The sequence below is a fragment of the Fundulus heteroclitus genome, unplaced genomic scaffold (genome assembly GCF_011125445.2).
Source record: "Fundulus heteroclitus isolate FHET01 unplaced genomic scaffold, MU-UCD_Fhet_4.1 scaffold_85, whole genome shotgun sequence".
Taxonomy (NCBI): Eukaryota; Metazoa; Chordata; class Actinopteri; order Cyprinodontiformes; family Fundulidae; genus Fundulus; species Fundulus heteroclitus.
The window spans coordinates 671520-690111 of record NW_023397307.1 but is presented as its reverse complement, the minus strand read 5'-3'; the positions used below and the strand labels follow the sequence as shown (position 1 = coordinate 690111).

Genomic DNA, 18592 nt, shown 5'->3' with positions numbered 1-18592 from the left:
CCGGCTAGAAGGCTTCATTTCCATCACCCTAATCTTTAGGTCCTCCAACAGATTGGGAGGAGCCAAATTGCTGGGCCAATTCAAATTGTTCTTACTTATACTTGTTTTTTTTTAATGAAAAACAAAAAAAATTTATCAGAGTGGTTGCCAGTGTAAACGCAGGGCTGGTCCTGGAGCGAGTTCTGAGTTCTGAGTTCTGAGTTGGTTCTGAACAAACAAAGCAAAGAACCGACTTGGTGCCGTGTCATTGTAAGCGCTAAAACACTTCTTCCTTTAAACATGTGGCCCTCTCTCTGTTGTATTGCTGCGGGGAATCTGTTGACCTCTGGCTGCAAATTTTATTAAAAATGATCTCATCTTTCATAGAACAAAAAATATTACATGCAAAACTGATTAAAAGCCTGTTTGACACAATAAGCCCCTCTTAAATGAGCAGAAAGTGTTTCAATCAAAGGCAAAAGTGAAAGTAAAGAAGAAATCGTTCTTTTTTTATTTAGCGCAATTGGAAAAAACACAAAAGGTGAGGAAAGATTGATAGTGTAGTAGTGTAACTTTTAGAGGCTTCAGTTTAACAAATGTTTGTCCAACACTGTAAGCGCTTATTCTCTCAGTAAAACGCTTCAGTAAGACGCTTTGACTTTGGCGGCAAGGATCTGTCCCACTGAGGGAAGTGCCGGCAAGCCGCCGGGCGCTTACTAATGTTCCGTCATCAATTTGGAGATCGGAGCGGAAACACAAACTGTTGTCTGGTCACCGGCAGGGAAAATGTGATGTGGATTCAGGAGGGACTCCAGCAACCGCACACAGAGTCAGGCAGGCGAGGCGAGGCGATGAGTGAGGGTGAATCATGGGACATAAAGGACAGAGCGTCTGCTGAGTGTCAGCTGAATGTAGCCTCTGTTCTGAACCGGCTGTCTGCCCCTAAAAATACTGCGATCCAGGCACATTCATTAAATAATCCACACAGAGAGATAATTAAGCTCTCTGGGGAATTACAGCAACCGAGACACAGTTGCATCACAAATTGTTACCATGAAGACAAAGAACGACGTCACAAATATTACGGTTGCCTTTAAGATTCTCATTTTCTGCCTGTTTTGGACAAAAAATTAAGCTTTAGAAATTATATGTTACTTTGAGAAATGCCTATAAATGTGAACGAATTTGAAATCTAATTTCAGACATTGGAGGTTGAATAAAGCAGCAAAGGGATGAAGATAAATGTGGGGTTATATAAAGTTAAAAACCCAGTCTTTAACAGATATCGGTGTTGTTATAGGAAAAAAGAAAGCAGGACCTTCATTCATGTCTGCATGTGAATGAACTTTGAGTGAAGCAATCGGGCCTCTACCAGGTTCTGGACGTATTGAACTCACACAGTACAAATACTACGGGACAGACTCTACGAGTTTCTCCTCCGTAGTTTGACACATGTACTGAGGAGGCTCTGCTGAGGAGGCGTCATTGAGCTAAGTAACACAAGGGACAAATATTTAACTCCATCAATTAAAGTAAAAACCAAATCAGCAAAAATTATTATGACAACACTTACATCGAGTTTGGCCTTATCGAGAATGAGGATCTAATCTCCACCAAATCTCTAATATTAGGTGTATTTATATATATATATTTTTTAAAAAACATGCATAATTCCTAATGTATTTAACAGTACAAAATACTGTTTAAAAAATACCATCAAAACAAGGAATCTAAAGTGGTCCTTGGATAAATTTTACCGCTGCTAAGCGGTCCCTGGCCACGAAAAGTTTGAGAACCCCTGCGTTAAAGGAACACAATGGGACACAATGTGAACGGGGGAAGGCTCTACATTTACTACACTATAATATTCATATAAATCACATATGACACGTCACAGTCAACAGGCTGCGTGCCCGTTTCTCCTCGGGGGACACCACGAACGCTAGGATATCCTGGCAGGACAATCCAACATGTTGAACATCCCCGATTTGAGGTAGGAGCGTTCCCGATGTCCATTTTACCAGAACAGATCACTCTTAACACACCACACACAGCAGGAATATCTCTTAGGATTATGCTAAGGGCCACCCCGATAGTCAGGGCCTGTTGGAAGGGGATCTGTGTCTTTTTTTCATTTGACTAAACATTGTTAGGACGTCCACTACTGGCAGCAGGCTTACCTGATCCTTGGAATCCCTTCAAGCTGCTTTGTTTCCAGTTGCATTGGTGCTGTCTTTCACTTTAACATTTTTTTTTTTTTGTAAACCAGATAATTGTTTTAGATTCATAAAACATTATATTACTTTAACTTTATGCTGAAGATTCTCAGTCATCCAGGTCATGGTCATTCCAAAAAAAAGTTAAAAACAAAGCAACGGGACTTGTTTTCCGTAGTTGAAGACGTTTCGCTTCCTCTCCAGGAAGACAACTGTCTAAGACATTACAAGACCTTTGTTTGGGCAGTAGTATAAAGCTTGGTACTGCACATTACTCCAGACTTTTTGAATTGAAGAAGCTTCCTGGATTGGAAGCGAAACGCCTTCAACTACGGAAAACAAGTCCAGTTGCTTTGTTTTTAACTTTTTTTGGAATACTTTAACTTTCCTACCAAAATAAAAAAAAGTATGTTGAATAACAGAAATAAAAAAAAATCTAAGGCTTCATAATTTTTTTTTTCATTGACTGATGGTTGAATAAATCATAGATCACCGTTTCTGCCAAATATTATCTTGAGGGCTCGAGGACAGGGGATAGTGACAGTTTCTCCGAATTCGGCTCGGTCCCAGCAGGCTATGTTGTCCCAGGTTCCTTTGCATCCTGGCTCTGTCCGACAGAAAGAAAACGTGTTAGTAAAAAGTCAACTCAGTTCAGTTTATGGATCAGAGCTGAACTAAAACAACGTTCACAAACTGTTTTGTCCCGATTTAAGAGGTTTGTGTAAAGCCACACTAAGAAGTTTCTCTCCAATTTCTACTGAGGAATAAATGTGGACACCCCCCACGTATAATGGCTAAAATCATTCACAGGCGAATCAGATCAGGTGCACATGAATAAAGCCTAATCACATTTTGAAGGAGGTTTGGCCTGTTTAAACCTCAGATATTTACTTTGCTCCTGACTGCTGAAGTGAGAGTCAACCCTATGGTGACTCTCAGAAGATTTTAGCAGCAAATTAATATGGTAAAAGATTTAAAACTGCCTTAAGAGAATTAAAAATCAGACTTTCCACTGTGTAAAAAAAAAAGAAGAAGTTTCCTTTAGGTGGATGTTGAACTTAACTTTCGACAAACAGGTGTTGCCGCCCGACCAGATGCACCCTAAAAGCAGATCGCAAGATGCTAGAATAAGTTTCCAAAAATCCTAAAGTGCGAGGATGAGACTTATGACCAGCTCTTCCTACTGTTGATATAGAAGTGCGTGCCTGAAGATCTGGAAGGACAAGTAATGTATAAGTTTAACTTAATAGAAGAAAACGTGTGACCATCTGTGAAACAAAATTACCGTGGGAAGAGGAAACGTCCGGATCGGACTGAGCATGCAAGTAGACCCTCAGAAATCTCACAGCTGAATGAGAGGAACCGGACAAACTTTCCTCAAACTGATGTCAGATACTGCTAGGTGGCAGCAGAGAGACTCGCTAGAGGAGATTAGAGAGTCCTACTTTTTCTGCTAGGTAGAAAAAATGTTGAGAACTTTTGTTAAATGCATTGAAATAGGTTATATTTTAATGTTTAAGTGGAAATAAGTCACTATCTCCACCACAAATGAAAAAAAGACTACACACGATATGAGCACATTACAAAATAAAAAAATAAAATATTGAGTGGCGTGTCCTAATTTAATGACATGACAAGTTTAAATTCCATTCATCTATATATTTATGGTAAATAGTTGATTATTGGTGGAAATGCCTTTATGCATCTGTGTGTGCATCTTTCAGAATTAAACTGCAAGCTGAGTAAAAGTCTGACCAGAAATAAACTTGACCCTGACTCAACACAAGAGCAGCAACAACCCGCCAGAAAGACAACAAGTAAACTCTGGACAGAAATAGCTCCTCCAGCTCTCAGCGTGAGTCCTAATGGGTGCTGTGGTGCTGATGGCAAACAGTCAGCCGGGCCTTTTAGTGACAGATGAGCAGAGGCAGTGTGTGGGATTAAAACTGAGCTCTTCTCCGCAGGATCCCTGCTAAACATCCTTTGTAGTTGTGGACCGCAGCGGACCAATAAAGATGCTAGGCCCATAATAAGAGAGAGACTGAGACAAAGCTGCAGCCCAAACTGGATGTGACATTTTTTTTTTTTGTTGCTCAGCTGCAGATCATATCAGCTGGAGCTCAAAAATCTGAGGAATTGCTGTTTTGTGATGAAAGACGAATGTTGCTGATGGATCAAGTTTAGAGTAGAAAGGTCAAAATGTGCAGCGTTGAAAAATACAAATGTAGAGCACTAAACCCATTCAGACCATTCAGAAATGTTCATCCTTCTATCCAGACACTTCTCTCCTCACAACAAAATGAAATGATGGAGAACTGTAGAGTGATGCAAAAAACTGTTCTGTCTCTTTTTATTATTTTTATTTGAGTTTAGGACAGTAATAAATGTTTTGAAAAAAAGCCTTCTGTAGATGTCTCTCTGAATCTGAGTCTGATCCGTCCACACATTTACTCAGCTGTGGTGATTCCACTTTTTCTTCTTCTCTGATTGTTTATTTTCAGTTATTAAGGTTAAATTTTAAAAATCTTACCAAAAAGAGAGAGTAAAATAGTCCCGTTGCATCTAGTACATGTATAATTTATGTGGCCCCTTAACATATGTGTATAGGAATAAAGGCGAGAAACTTACCTTTTGCCATTCCTTAAAGACAGAGTAAGTAGTTTTTTCTGTGACATCACTGTGTTATTGTACTTTAGTTTTTACCCATTTCACAATCACTTGACTATCTTGAACAATAAGTTCAAGTCCTCGACTGCAAAATGCTCTTAAATGATTGCGAAATGAGTACAACCTTATACCCAGTCTTGTCAAATCTTTCAAGCGTTCAGCATGTTGAGCTACATGAATCTTCATCAGAGCAGACAGAGAACCTGCATAGAACAGCATGGCATAAATTAACGTTACATTGGGGTACTTTTTGCAGTATTTGCTGAGTAGTGGTGCCTATACTCAGGATTTATTGAATTTTTAAGGGGGGCAGGATCTTTATACACCTCAAAAATGTGGCATCCAGTCTTAACAGAATATATGCTGAACATGTATAAAAAGGCAATGCTGGATCGTTTTTCTGTTTCACATCAAAATGACGTGAAGCGACACTGAGTTCCCACCTAAAAAAAGGTTGGTTTTAGCCAATCACGTTATCAAATAAAAACTTGAGACCATGAGAAACCACAATTTAAGCTAGTCAAGGCACTTCTTGCTATTGTTCTTTCAAAGAACAGCAAGAATGTGTGAAATAGTCTGATAAGAAGGCCAGGAATTAAATAAACGTTATCTTTTTCATTCATAAAGGAAAACAGTAGTTCTCTGCAATATAACATGTTTGTTTCCTGTTAAAGTGTAGTGTGTAAGAGTAGTCTTTTAGCAAAAAAGGTCAATCAAAATCATTTATTAAAACATCCAGACCAGCATATTGTTACAGGTTAATCAACCAAAAACATTTTGATTCCAAGTCAGCGAACGTTTCCTTCACTACATAACTTCAGGAACTCTGGAAATGTCATTCTTGGAAACAAATTTGTTGTTGGTTATTATGCTTAGATTTTTTTTTTTAAAAGCTGACCAGAGTAAAAAGAGGATTACTGTGAGGAAATCCTAAAGCAAATATCTGGATCTTCTTTAGTCCTGGATTTGTTACCTGTTAGAACTTGGGAACAGCCTCAGCTTACTTCAGATCCAAACGTTTTGCTACTGGGAGAGGTCAGAATGGCTGTAAGTGGAAAGGCTTTGAGCCGCTTCATCTAAAGCTGCACAAAAACACCAAAATACCTGAGATCATGTTGTTTTTTAATTTAGATTTATTGACTTAGGGTTTGTCTTGTAATTTTGCTTCAATTATTAAAAGGAATGTGAAATATGCATTCCCATTCTACGTAATGTAGCCCTAGTTCCGTATGTATTTCTGCTTGTTTTGGGAACATGACCTGCACTTAGCCCTACTGTCTTCTAAAAAAAGCAAACTATGAGTTGATCTCTCTAATTAAAGATAACTTCTCCATCAAAGACAAGAAATTTTTAGATAATATTTACAGTAAGTTTTTTTTTCTCAGTCTGTTTTTTTTGGCTTATCTTTTTTTCTTCATATTTCTTTGTTTAAGCAGTCCTGCGTTTTATTTCTCACTGATTGGCGCTCATGACGATTTAGTTGTGCAGATATTACACCATACCTCAAGAGGTTCAGCACATGGGCTCATTTGTTCCAGCCTACCACTTCTGACCACGCAACAGCTCCCTGTGGACGTCTAATGCAGCGTCAGAAGGCTATTCTCATTGTCAGTGCAATAAATATAAATGTCTCACTAAGTGGAAAAAAATCTAAATTTAGATTCCATCATCTTCCAGAAATTTTTTACAGCGCTAGATTCAGAGGAAACGTATAGGAGAAAAGAATGTGGACGCAGAAGTGGTGAAGTAGTGGGTGAATCTGAGAGGCTAAGAGAGGACAAAAGAGGAGGAGAGAGGAAAGAGTGTGAGTGCACTTGTCCCGGGGGTAAAACAGTTCAAACACCAATCCAAAATCACCAGTGCATGAAAAAAAAAAACTCCATCTAAGTGATCTTTCAGTGCAATACAAGAAGAGCGAGACCTAAGGTTTTAAGCAACAACTCATAAAAAAGTCAAATGTAAGAGGAAGTCATTTTAACAAACTGACTTCTTGTTTGTGAAAGGTACACGCACTGTACTCCATTAACCTTCGTTAAATATGTATTTTTGCTGCAAGCAATCTTTGATCTATTTTTACATACAATAGTCCAAACGCTTCCAATTTTTTGGTACAGTGTGTGCTAACGATAAATACTCCTGACACAGCAGGGTTATCAGACAGAATGAGAAGCATTTATATTGTCATGGCAATTATAGTTACAGGATATTTATCCTTAAAGCCTTTTTAATCTATTTACAGTTAACTATTACTACAAGCATGTTTTAAAGACATACAAAGCATGATGGACTCCTAGGTTTCTGCTTTTAAATCTTAAAGGAGCTATAAGTAGGATATTTACTGTAAAATCAACCTAAATCATTTTCATTTGTCACCCAGGATGGAAGTAACTAAACAATCGGTCCTCTCCATCTGCAATGTTTCAGTCACGTTTTTCTCCTTACGGTCCAGAACTACTTCGGTTCAGAGTGTAGCCTGTGTTTACTTCCTGCTTCCTAAGCCAATCAAATGAGAGTTTCCAGGGTTTGCAAAAAAAAAAAAAAAAAAAGAACGCAGCATTTGGTATTTTATCTTGGCAAAAGAGCAACAGCCTGCAAACATGGAAGCCAGTAAGAGAAGTGGACCACAAGTAGAGAAAAATACAACATCATACAGTATATAATATAGCCTGTGGAAGTAAAAATTCACAACAGCAACACACTGCTTAAAAACAGCGTATAAGATTGTTGTAATTGGAAAGCTGTTGAAACGATTTGAGCCACAAGGTGTCAGTATTACTTATATGTCCGTTAAATCACTCCATTTGCATTAAAAAAAGCAACCTGCTTAGTCATTCACTTACTCTGGATAGCATTAACTTGGTCTCTAGTAATAATGGAAATAACATCGGTGTTATCTTTGACCCGGACAAGTCACTTAAAATTCATAGAAATTATGTTTCTGGGACTTTGTTCTTTTAACTCTGCATTATTGGCTAAATTTGAAATCTCTTGTCCTACAGGGCATAAAAAACTATATTTCAGGCTTTTGTCACTTTAAAGCTAATTCCTTGCTATATGTGGGTCTAGAAAATTAAACAAAAAGTTTTAGCTTTTTGTCCATGTCTTCCTAATAAATACAACAGATCTAAAACCTTCCTCTTTTACAAAGCTTTTAGTTAGAGTGGTTTAGGTAATTGTGAGCTATCGCCATAGTTACTCTGGTATAGACTTAGGCTGCTGAAAAACAAAATGACCACTTTCTCTCACTCCGCTGCTTTCTCCTACTACTCTCCAAATGTGCAATAGTTACAGTTATTGTTGTCACTTGCCAGCAAATGTTGGACTAAAAAAAGCGAACAAAACATGTAAATGAAAAGCTTAATTCGTTATTACATTTAGGTGAGCAGACATGTCTGTTTTATCGGGCAAAACTAACACAAGACTTCTCAAGTCAGACACCTTATCCACACTTTTTAAATTTAATTTAAGGCTTGATATGGTGGCTGCCGTGGGTATGTAAAATGTAACAAACTGACCATGAACTGGACTAAAAATAACCAGGAAAAAAAAACATTTTGAAAGAAATGCTGAATGCCTGGAGAACAATTTTAGTTCAGACTATTTTTAACAAAATTCAATGATTTTGTGTGCTTGGAAAAAAATTAAGAAATTTTGTAAAACTTATGAAATGCGCTTCTTCATTGCAACTTTTATTCTGCAAAAATAAATCTACTGTTGTAATTTTCCATGTCAGGGAGCTACAATAAGTAATCAAACACCTGGGGATCCTGCAGCCTGATTTGCTCCTTCAGTATTGTTTATCTATACATCCTTGTTTCTGTCATTAGTTTGGTTTTCTGTTCTCACCTTATATTGTCACTTTGCTAGTTTCAGTTCCTGTCTTAGTCAGTTTCTGTTCATTATGATATTAGTTGTTCTGTTAGATCTTTATTTTCCTGCCTGTCTGTTCTTAAAAATCACTTAATAAAATAAACTATCATACTGGGTCTTTCATAAGATATAGCTGTATATTCTGTTCTCCTCCTGCTTCCTTATTGCCTTCACTCTCCTCACCTGTATTAATTGCCACCTGTTGCTTCTTCTCTCTCCTCCCACTCTATAATAGCAGCCGGCTCACTCTCACTCACTAGCTATGTTTACATAAACAAAATTTCAAGATCAGATTAAAATGTATTTGGACTAAATAATCAGATTGTACCGTTTGTGTGGGAACAGAACCAATTAATCCGATCATAATGTGCACCTGGCTTTATTCAGAATGGAACCTCTCCCCTAAAAAAAATACAGAATAACTCCCGTCTTTGCTAAACAACAAAAAATTGCAAACAAAGTGGTGTTGTATGAGTTTGTTTGTCTTCCAAGTGCCGTGGCTGGACTAGCACCAGGTTCTTGTTTACATAACGCTTTTTTAATCCGATCGACCCTTTATTCTGATTACTTTTGTTCATGTAAACGTAGCTAGTGTTAGGTCCTCTGCTATGCCACCTCAGTTCCTGTCTTTATCTCGCCTTGTTCCTTGGTTCCTGTCTACCTGTAAGCCTTATTTATTGTTTAGTAAACCACATTTCTACGTATGCAACTTCCAAGCTCTTGCCTGCACTTTGGTCCAAAAAAAAAAAAAAAAAAAACTCCAGACCTGACATTCATAGTGTCACAGAGGTAAGTTTGACTGTTTTGGATGTACAGTGTTCGTTAGTCAGTTGTAGCAAAGATGCAGCTTTTTGCTTTTGTAATAATGTCCATTATCCTCAAAAAGAAAAAATATATTTTTTCAGCACAAGCTTATAAAAGATAAAAAGGGTTGAATTGAATTAAAAGGCATGAAATACTATACATGTTTAAATTAAACTTTAATTTAATTTTTTCAAGTGACTTCGTCTTGTATGATTAAACGTGCACAATTTGACCTGCTCTCATACTAATAGTAATGTTTATGAACAGATTCTGTATAGAAATTATGTATGTGTTTTGCTTTCTTTAGGTTTTACGTTCAAATAGCTAAGTAAACTGTGAGGTGTTCTGTTCCGATCATTAAAAACCACCAGGCCACCACTCCACCACGATGATAAAATGTTTAGTTTGCTTCCAGTGTGTTTACTGCAGCACAGTCCTGTCTTCCAGGGAAGCCCTAAAACTAATCAGCTGCATATAAAGAAAGACTCTTTCCGTCAGAACATTTCTGCATCTTGTCCAGAGCTGAATCTCTGTCAGGTTTACTGCTGTTCAAAAAGTTTTTAAAAATGTAATTTTCTTTTACAACTTTGTAAGATTAGCTGCAGAGGTTTGCAGACACATTCTAGGTTTATGGTGGAAGTCAATAAACTGAGCATTTACTGGGAAGAAGTGTAGAAGTAGATGAATGTTCCTAAGAAGGACTTATTTATTGCTTTCTACTCAGCTGGAGTCTTCCCAAACATTTTGGAACTGATGAATATGCGGAAACACCCACTACGGAGCATCTGATGTGTGATGCAAACATCTAAAGCTTGTTTGTGCATAGTGTCCTCTGCATCCTGTGCTAAAAAACAAAAATAAACCAATCTCCATCACAGTCCTGTGCTGATAGATTTTGGCTGCAGAAACATAATTAGCATTAAATTTAGGCAAGCATAGAGGACATCACTCTCCAATGTAGTTGAGTTTATGTATGATTTGCTTGTAATCCATTTTCAGTTTGTGCGACTGCCAAACGAGGATACTTCTGTAGTTTTTTATTTACGTGTGTTGAAACCAACAGAAAAGTTAAACAAAATCACCAGATTAAAACATCCAGAACACTGCTCAAAAAACATCCTAATGTACAGACAGGCTGCACATTTCCTTCATGTTTCCTCTTTTAAAGATCATTTCAGCCTTTTAGAGCAACGAGCACAAACGCCCCACAGACATCAGAAAAATACCTAATGGTTTATTTAAAACAACTGTTTTTCTTTTGACTGAGCATGAAAGCTGAAGCTCCTGCAATGAGGGATTTGTACTATCAATGAAAACTGCTGCATGCTGAGTTACACAAACCTAAAAGAAAATGAATGCGGGATGGTGGAAATATGGGTAATTAGGTCATTTTCTGGGATAACCTGCCAAGTTTAAAAACCAAAATCAAACTGAGTTCAGCTCTACAGTGTCTTCCCACATGAATGAAAAGCAGGCATGAGCATGTGGGTGTAATATATCTTGCTCACAAGAACCCCTACTATGACATGTTACCAATGCAAAATCTGTGGCAATGACCGTTTGATTACTTAAACTCAAGTTACTCTATGCAGAACCTCTGTCTGCACCGATGAAGATTCACCTCAACATATCAAATACATGCTGTGGCTGGAGTTCAGGAGTTTGTTTTATTTTCTAATCAGTTAAGCTAATTAACACAGCGGTTCTGATGCTGCCGTTTATACGAGATGCTAACCTTTAGTGTTGCCAGCAGCCTCCTCCTCCTTCAGCCTCCTCACACAGTCTAGCTGATCTTTCTCCACCTCCAGCAGGAAGTTACAAGTTGGATGCCGGGCAAAAACCTGTGTGAAATAAAAGTAAGAATTAATTGTATGAGCATCAGCTGCCAAAACCCACCACCACTGTTTAACGATGAGACAAAAGGATGGCCCAGCACAGAAAATTAACATAATTAAGCCAAGATGGCGTTTACACTCATCTGTAGGCCAGCGGCCACTCTTTTTAGGGGTCAAGATGCTCATGTCCTGGATAGAGAGAAACATTGGTTTGACAGGGGAGGGAAAGAAGCCATTTTGAAGAGAAACCCCTCTCAGTATCCACAGGGATTTAATGATTTCTTGTTGTTCCCTGCAGATCCTGCAATCTGTGTGTATTTTTCACCTCTAGCATTGTTTAGCCCAAGATCCTTGTTTCTGTTATAAATTTTATTTTGGTTTATGTTTATAGCTTTATTTGGTATCTGATTCCGTTTTTGTTTAGTTAGCTTATGTCCGTCATCATTTTATTAGTTTTGTAAGATCCTTAGTTTGCCTTAGTTCCCGTGTTTGAGACATTATTAGATTCAGTTCCTGCTTCAGTTACCTTCTGTTCTTAGTCTGTTATCCGTCAGATATGTTAATTTCTAGTTTAAGTAGGGTTTCCCGTGATTAGCCATTCTCCATTCCCTGTTAGATTCTGTTAATTCCCCTGCGCCTGTCAGTTCATTTCCCCTCCTTTCCTGCTATCACTCAGTTCACCTGTGCCTAATGACCCAGCTGATCAGCTGTTACCTCCGTCTCCTTCCCTTTAAGTTCAGCCCACTTTGTCACACACATTGTCAGGTCCTCCATCGTCACCCATGCTTTGCAAGCCTTGCTTCTTTGATAAACTTCACCACCTAACAATATGCGACTCCCAAGCTCTTGTCTGCGTTCCGGTCCAACCAGAACCCTGACAACCCCGCGTTGTTAAACACTGGAGGCTTCCGCGTCCATTTGTCCCCCTCTTACATCGCTGTTAATGCGAGCAAGACTCGGCCCTCTGGAAACAACAAGCAGCCATAAGAGCACTAACGACCCGTGGGTCTTGATGGTCCTCTTTAGCATGCAAGCAACCAGTTTTGATTGTCACACCTTAACTTGTTGAACCACTATGCAACGGTCCTGTTTATTAGGCTGAGTTTACCTTTAACTCTACAGACTGGAGATGTCTCTCTGAGAGGAGACAAAATGTTTCAACAAACAAGAACCTGCCCAGAGGATCTACTCTGTTTCTTTCTTTTTTTGTCTTTGTTTTTTTTTGTATCAAACTTAATGCATACTTGAAGTTTCTAACAGCTGCTTCCTCTTTTCTGTGTGTCTTTTTTTTACAGTTTGTTTAAAGCTAATGGCTAAACATAAATTATTGTTTTGATCAAGCCCAATTCTAAACCAGCTGCTGGGAGCATCCAATAATGAAAAATATCCCATCACTGTGTATAAATGTGTGTTCACGAATGTAAAACATCCTAATCTGGCTCCAGCTGTACTCCAGACTGATGTAAAGGGCACGGGTTTGTTAAACCAGCGTTTCTACATGAGGAAATCTTCTTAAGTCTCTGGCAATGATAGCAGAAACAACCTGGAAGGTTTAGTCGCTTTCAGGCGGATTAATTCTTCTGGAAAAGGATTTATTTTTAAGCTCTACAATCCCTGCCGTCTTTCCTTGAAGAGGAGGGCTACTGTCACTACTCATTAGTTACATGAAATGATCCAAAGTTAATCTACTGACCAGATTTATTTACTGACTAAACAGTTCAGATTAGTAGATGCTGCATTCGATTTAATATGAAGACTTTAAACAACAGCTTGACTTTAAGGGTCTGTTCCAAGGGGCTCAAATTTAGCATTTAATATTCTACTTTATCGATACTGACATTTTTGAACATATACTTTGATCAATTGTTTTTTGAACCGCTGCTTTCTTTATTTTTGCAGTGATATAAAAAGTATTTCTCCTGAGAGAACCATGCTGTGTTCATGCAATAATATCAGAACCCAAACAGGAGCCACTCAGCTCCAAACGGCAGACAATCAAAGTTAGAACTGAGCTATTAAGAAAGACGAAAATGCAGCAGACAGACCAGAAAGAAAGTTGTGAAGAGTTTTAAACCAGGGTTGGGTCATAAAAACAATATTGCAAGCTTTTAAGATCTCTCAGAGGGCTCTGTTCAATCCGGAATGATTATAGCACAACTGCAAGCCTACTATTTTCCAGAAGTGCAAAGCTGGTAGCTGTAATTGTGTCAAGTTTAATGTTTTGTTGTCCATGACTTCTAGCAGATCAGGGGCAGAGAGGTGAAGTGAATCATTCTAATAACAAAAGTAAAGACTTACAACATATGGCAAAAACAGGTGTGATCGTAACGAAAGAATCCTGCAAGGAACAATGAGAAAAAAAGTGGTCCTGTACAGTGAGGCAAGGGTGGAACGTGACAGAAACCAGGTGAGCGGAGCAGATTGGATGTGGAGCAGCTGTGGCAGAATGAGAGCAGGGAAACTGAGGGAGGGAGACTAATTAACACAAAGGGAGCAGAACGGAGACACAAAGGGAAGCACGTCTACCACGAACACAAGCGATAGAAACTAACTGCACAGAAAACCAGAAATAAATAAAAGGCCAAATGCAAGAATTAACTAAACAGAGCAAGACGTAACCACAATTTAAAATAAACAGAGTGACACTATCCCCAGGTGTTTGACTAATCGACATCCTTTGGTTTTTTGCGTTTTATCGTGGTTTATTAGTCGATAGATTCTGTTCTTAGCTTCTTGTTTCTTGTCGCTATTTAGCATTCTGTTCATTTAGTATGGATTTAGTATTTTAGGTTTTAGTTTTAGTCTTAGTTCTTGTTTCTGTTTGATCCTTGATTCACAGACTCTGTCTCCAGTCTTCAGAGTTTATTTAGGCATAGAGTTTGTTTGTTTTTTATTGTGGTTTTTGCATTCTTGTTAGTTTTGTTCTGTTTTTTTTCCTCCTTATCTTCTGCTATTTAATTGCACTCCCTGCTCCCTCAGCTCATCACCCTCATGCCTTTCACCTGTTCCTTGTCTTGCTCATTAGCTTCACCTGCCCTCCTGCCTAACCTGGCAAACCAGATTGATAATGAGTGGCACTCTTGGCTTAGTTCTACGTGTTATCAATCTGGGTCTGCTCCCATCTAATCCGTTCAGGAAAAGGAAAGAATATCAGCAGAACTCTCCGAGCTGATTGGGCGAAGCAACCCCTAGTTCCTGCTTACCAAAGTTTGATTTTAGCCAATTACGGTATCAGATGCAAATGTTGTGAGCAGACACTTCCAGCTGTTCTCTCAAAAATGAAATTGTGGATTCTTACAAAACAGATGTGATAGCAGCAGCTATGTGTGCATCCTCCTGCACTGCCATGTTTAATTTGTAAATATGGCGCCTCTTGCTTTCATCACAGCTTTATGTCCCGCCTTAAACCATATTACTGCAATGTGATTGGCCAACCTGTGCTGGGTTGCTTCTCGAACGGTTGTGGCAGGAGCCTTCCTCTCTGTTGTTCCCTCCCCTATTTAAACTGCTGGTTTCCTGTCACTCTTTGTCAGATCTTCCAGTGTGCTACCCCCCAAAAAACAAAAATTACCAAAACCCAAACACCTGTGGCCCATGACAAATTGCAGCATGCCACATTTTTTATTTCTAAGACCCTTTGAACAATATGTGTAAATTTCCTAAATAATATATAATAATAATACTCTTTCAAGACCAACTGGATCTAAATAATTTGATCATTTCTTTAAAACTGAATTTAGGCCTCTATTTTGGGCCAATGCAGACGTTACTTGATTCACAGAAACAAGACTTATACTATTAAACAGCTTCAGGGTTCGTGTTGTGGGGCTTTGGTATGGAGGGCAGGGTGTGGCCGAGGAAGCACCTCAGGGTTTGTGGGGTTGGCTCTGGTTGGCTGGCTCGTTTGGTTCATTTGGCCCCACCAACAGGTGGATGGGCCCATGGGTTGTCTAGCCTGGGATCGCGTGGGGGTTCAGGGCGGACCCCCACTCGATCTTCCTTTTAGCCTTTTGTCTCGTCTTTCTCTCTTCCATCTTCCCATTTCTGTGTCCATTGAACATGAAATAGTCCGAGACTAAAATCCAATAAAGCTTTAAGCGTATCTAAATCAAGCAGACCCCTATGGTGGAAGCAGTAAGGCTCCACTTGTGAAATTAAACATTTGTGAAAGTAAAATCTATTGGCCTCCCTTTAGCATTAAGACAACAATTCTTAATGTGACACTTCCAGACAGGACACATAAAAAAAAAAAAAATAATTAATCGTATTAATGAGTTGTTCACACTGTCGTAAAATAAGTTTAAGCAACTATTCTTTGCAGAATAGTTTTTATTCAATCACTTTCGAGGGTTTTCCAGCATGATGACATGCAATCTGGTCAGGTTCTCTGGGCCTTTAAAATTAAAACAGAGCCAGAGCATCACAGATCTTCAATCATACTTAACAGTGGCCATGAGGTGCTTTTCCACATATTCTTTGTTTCTTTTGCGCTGGTCTTGCCTGGAGTGTTTGCTGACAAAAAAGCTCAATCTTCGTCTCATGTGACCAAAGGCCACAGTTCCAGTTAAAAGTCCCAGTAAAGTTGGAAAAATCAACTGATGGTTGGAGTAAACAAAAAAAACAACAACATTAAAAAGCTTCTTAACCAAGACAAAAATAATATAAAAAGATAAAATAATGAGCAATTAACAGATTTATTCTAAATGAATTAGCAGTAAGAGAGTGGCTTACCAATAAGAAGCACCAATGTTGGGTTTTATACACATCTGCAAAGCCCAAGCTGTTTTCCTCTGGGTTTAATGAAACTCTCAGCTCATAACACGGATTCACTGCAGAGTGAAGAATGCACTATCCCTTCTGTGTGTTAAGTCTCCAGTTGATCCTGCCAATAGTTGGATCAACCATTTATGAAACAGCTTTGCATGTCATACCCATGGCTCAGTGAAATCCCCCCAGACAGACGCCAGCTCTTTATCCCCCCCACATGAGCGCAGATTGGCCAGCGTCCAGGCAGCTCTCCACAACATGCACACATGCACATGTGGCCGCCTAACCGCAATTTCATGCATCAGACACCAATAACCATTTGTGCAAGATGGAAGAACGGATTATGATTCAACTTTTGAGAGAACATGCTCAAAGGTCCACAGCAGCCTCATGTCCGACCATGGAGGACGAGCTGAAGGCAACTGAATGAGGAGATGACTGAAGTGTTGGAAACTTCTTCAGGCTAGATGACTAAATGCCAGATTTACTCTTTACAACGACGCTCATGGTCTACTGTCTTGCTCTTTCTGTAGACAGAAAGCCGCATATTTCCGTAATCAGAACAGATTTCAGTTTTGTGGTCTCTAAGTCGTTCAGAATTTGGCAACTGTTTCACCTAAATGCCATCTGCTGAAAGCATCAACGTTTTTTTTTTTCCTCTGACCACCTGCTTGATTGGTTCTCCAGTTTCCACAAAGGAGATGATCCCCTGCGTTACCATAGCTTTTTGCTTTTTATAGCCTCATCTAGTTGAGCACTCAGGAGGTCTGTTAAAGATTTATTGTTGTAAATATTGTTCTGTCATGTTAAAAAGCAACATCAGTCTATCGTTCTTCCCTGTTCAAAGCTGCAGGAGACTGGTGCCTATCTCCAAATCAACAGATGTGAAGTACCAGGTACTCTGGATTGGCGAGCAGTCAGAATGACCGGTCACTGGGCAGAAACACACATGCTCATACAAAAAAGTCAATGCAGACTCATTAACTAATAATAATAATAATAATAAATTAATAATTAATAATAATTATAATAATAATTAATTAACCTTAAAAAGAGGGCACGGGAACTTCCTTCCATGAGGTAACACCACAATGCCGCCTGTTTAATAGGAAGTGAGCAACATTAAACCATTACTTGTTTTGCGACAGTCAACTGAAAAACGTAAGACAAACCCTTTCTATATCATGCAGAGAAAGAAAGAAAGAAAGAAAGAAAGAAAGAAAGAAAGAAAGAAAGAAAGAAAGAAAGAAAGAAAGAAAGAAAAACGTGTGCTATATATACATTGCTTCCCATCAAGGCCACAGTCTGGCTGACTATCTTTAGCATAAAGCTTGCTTTCCTTTGATGAGATCTCTTATCGATAAAATCCACATTTTTTTCACCATGTACAGGCCTTTTAAAATTAAAGGCTTCTATCTAAACTCTTGAAAATGGAAGCTAATCCAGAGTTGTACGCGCACGTCTGGTTCTGTATGCATGTTGCAACCAGAACCTGAGCTCAGTTAGTCTTGGCATGCAGGATGAGCAGAGAGGAGGAAATTATAGTGGAGGAGCCGGGAAGAAAGCTTTTACGATAAATTCTACCTTTTGCTGTTTTAAACAGCACACTTCAACATTTACAATATTTGTTGGCCTTTTTTTTTAGGTTCAAATATTCGAATAAGGGGAACGTTTTGGTTGATTGATAAAAATTAAGTTTGTGTGTAGCTGGAACAAAAAGGATCTGCCGATGTAAAGTAGATGTAAATAGGTGACAAGAACTAAATGAAAAATGCTGACAGAAAACATCTTCAGTTCAGCTCAGAACTCAATTTAATTAAAAAACGTTCTGTCAATCGCAAAAAATATTTTTTCTATATTTTCATATTACATCAAATCTGGCTGTCACATGTTCTTTTGGGAATGACTTCATGCATGTGAAGCATAATTTAAAGGAGATGAGATTTGCTCTGATGGAAGACAGGAGGGAAGTTCTTCAGCACAATCGATGTCAGAAGATATTCTGTCTTAATTCAAGTAGTAATAAACTGACTTGCAAAAGTTTTCACACCACTTAAAATTTTTTTTGTTGCTTTACAACCTCAACATTCCTTATGCGTTATTGGCAGAGATCTGCAACCTGTGGCTCTGGAGCCACAAGTGGCTCTTTGGACCTTCCACAGTGGCTCTCAATAACTTTGGCTACTAATTATATTTGTATTATGACATTTAAATGCAATTTTGGTTCTTTGACTAATTGCTTTTAATTTTCACAACAGAATGATGCTAAACGTGCCAGTAATATTTAATTTTAAATCAATATTTTTTTCATTATGTTGGTAACTATGACTTTTTTTTTTACATCATTATCCACAAATATGAACATCCCGTCCATCCTCTTTTTTTCATACCTCAGAAATAGACGTAAAAGGGCATTTCTTTAATGATGACAACATATTTTCCTCAGATCTTTAT

At 38.5% G+C, this 18592-nt stretch overlaps 1 protein-coding gene across 2 annotated transcripts in view; it reads right to left on the bottom strand.

Moving 5' to 3' along the window:
* The window catches only part of vipr2 (vasoactive intestinal peptide receptor 2), an 81263-nt gene that overhangs the window by 39767 nt on the left and 22904 nt on the right, over window positions 1-18592 (bottom strand). Inside the window, exons 2-3 of one of the 2 annotated variants that reach the window (XM_036134551.1) lie at window positions 11272-11377; window positions 2689-2802 (exon numbers count right to left, since the gene is read on the bottom strand). In XM_036134551.1, coding sequence (XP_035990444.1) covers window positions 2689-2802; window positions 11272-11377 — 220 coding nt within the window. Of the gene's footprint in view, window positions 1-2688; window positions 2803-11271; window positions 11379-18592 lie in introns of both variants that reach the window. The other variant, XM_036134552.1, reaches the window with a different exon arrangement.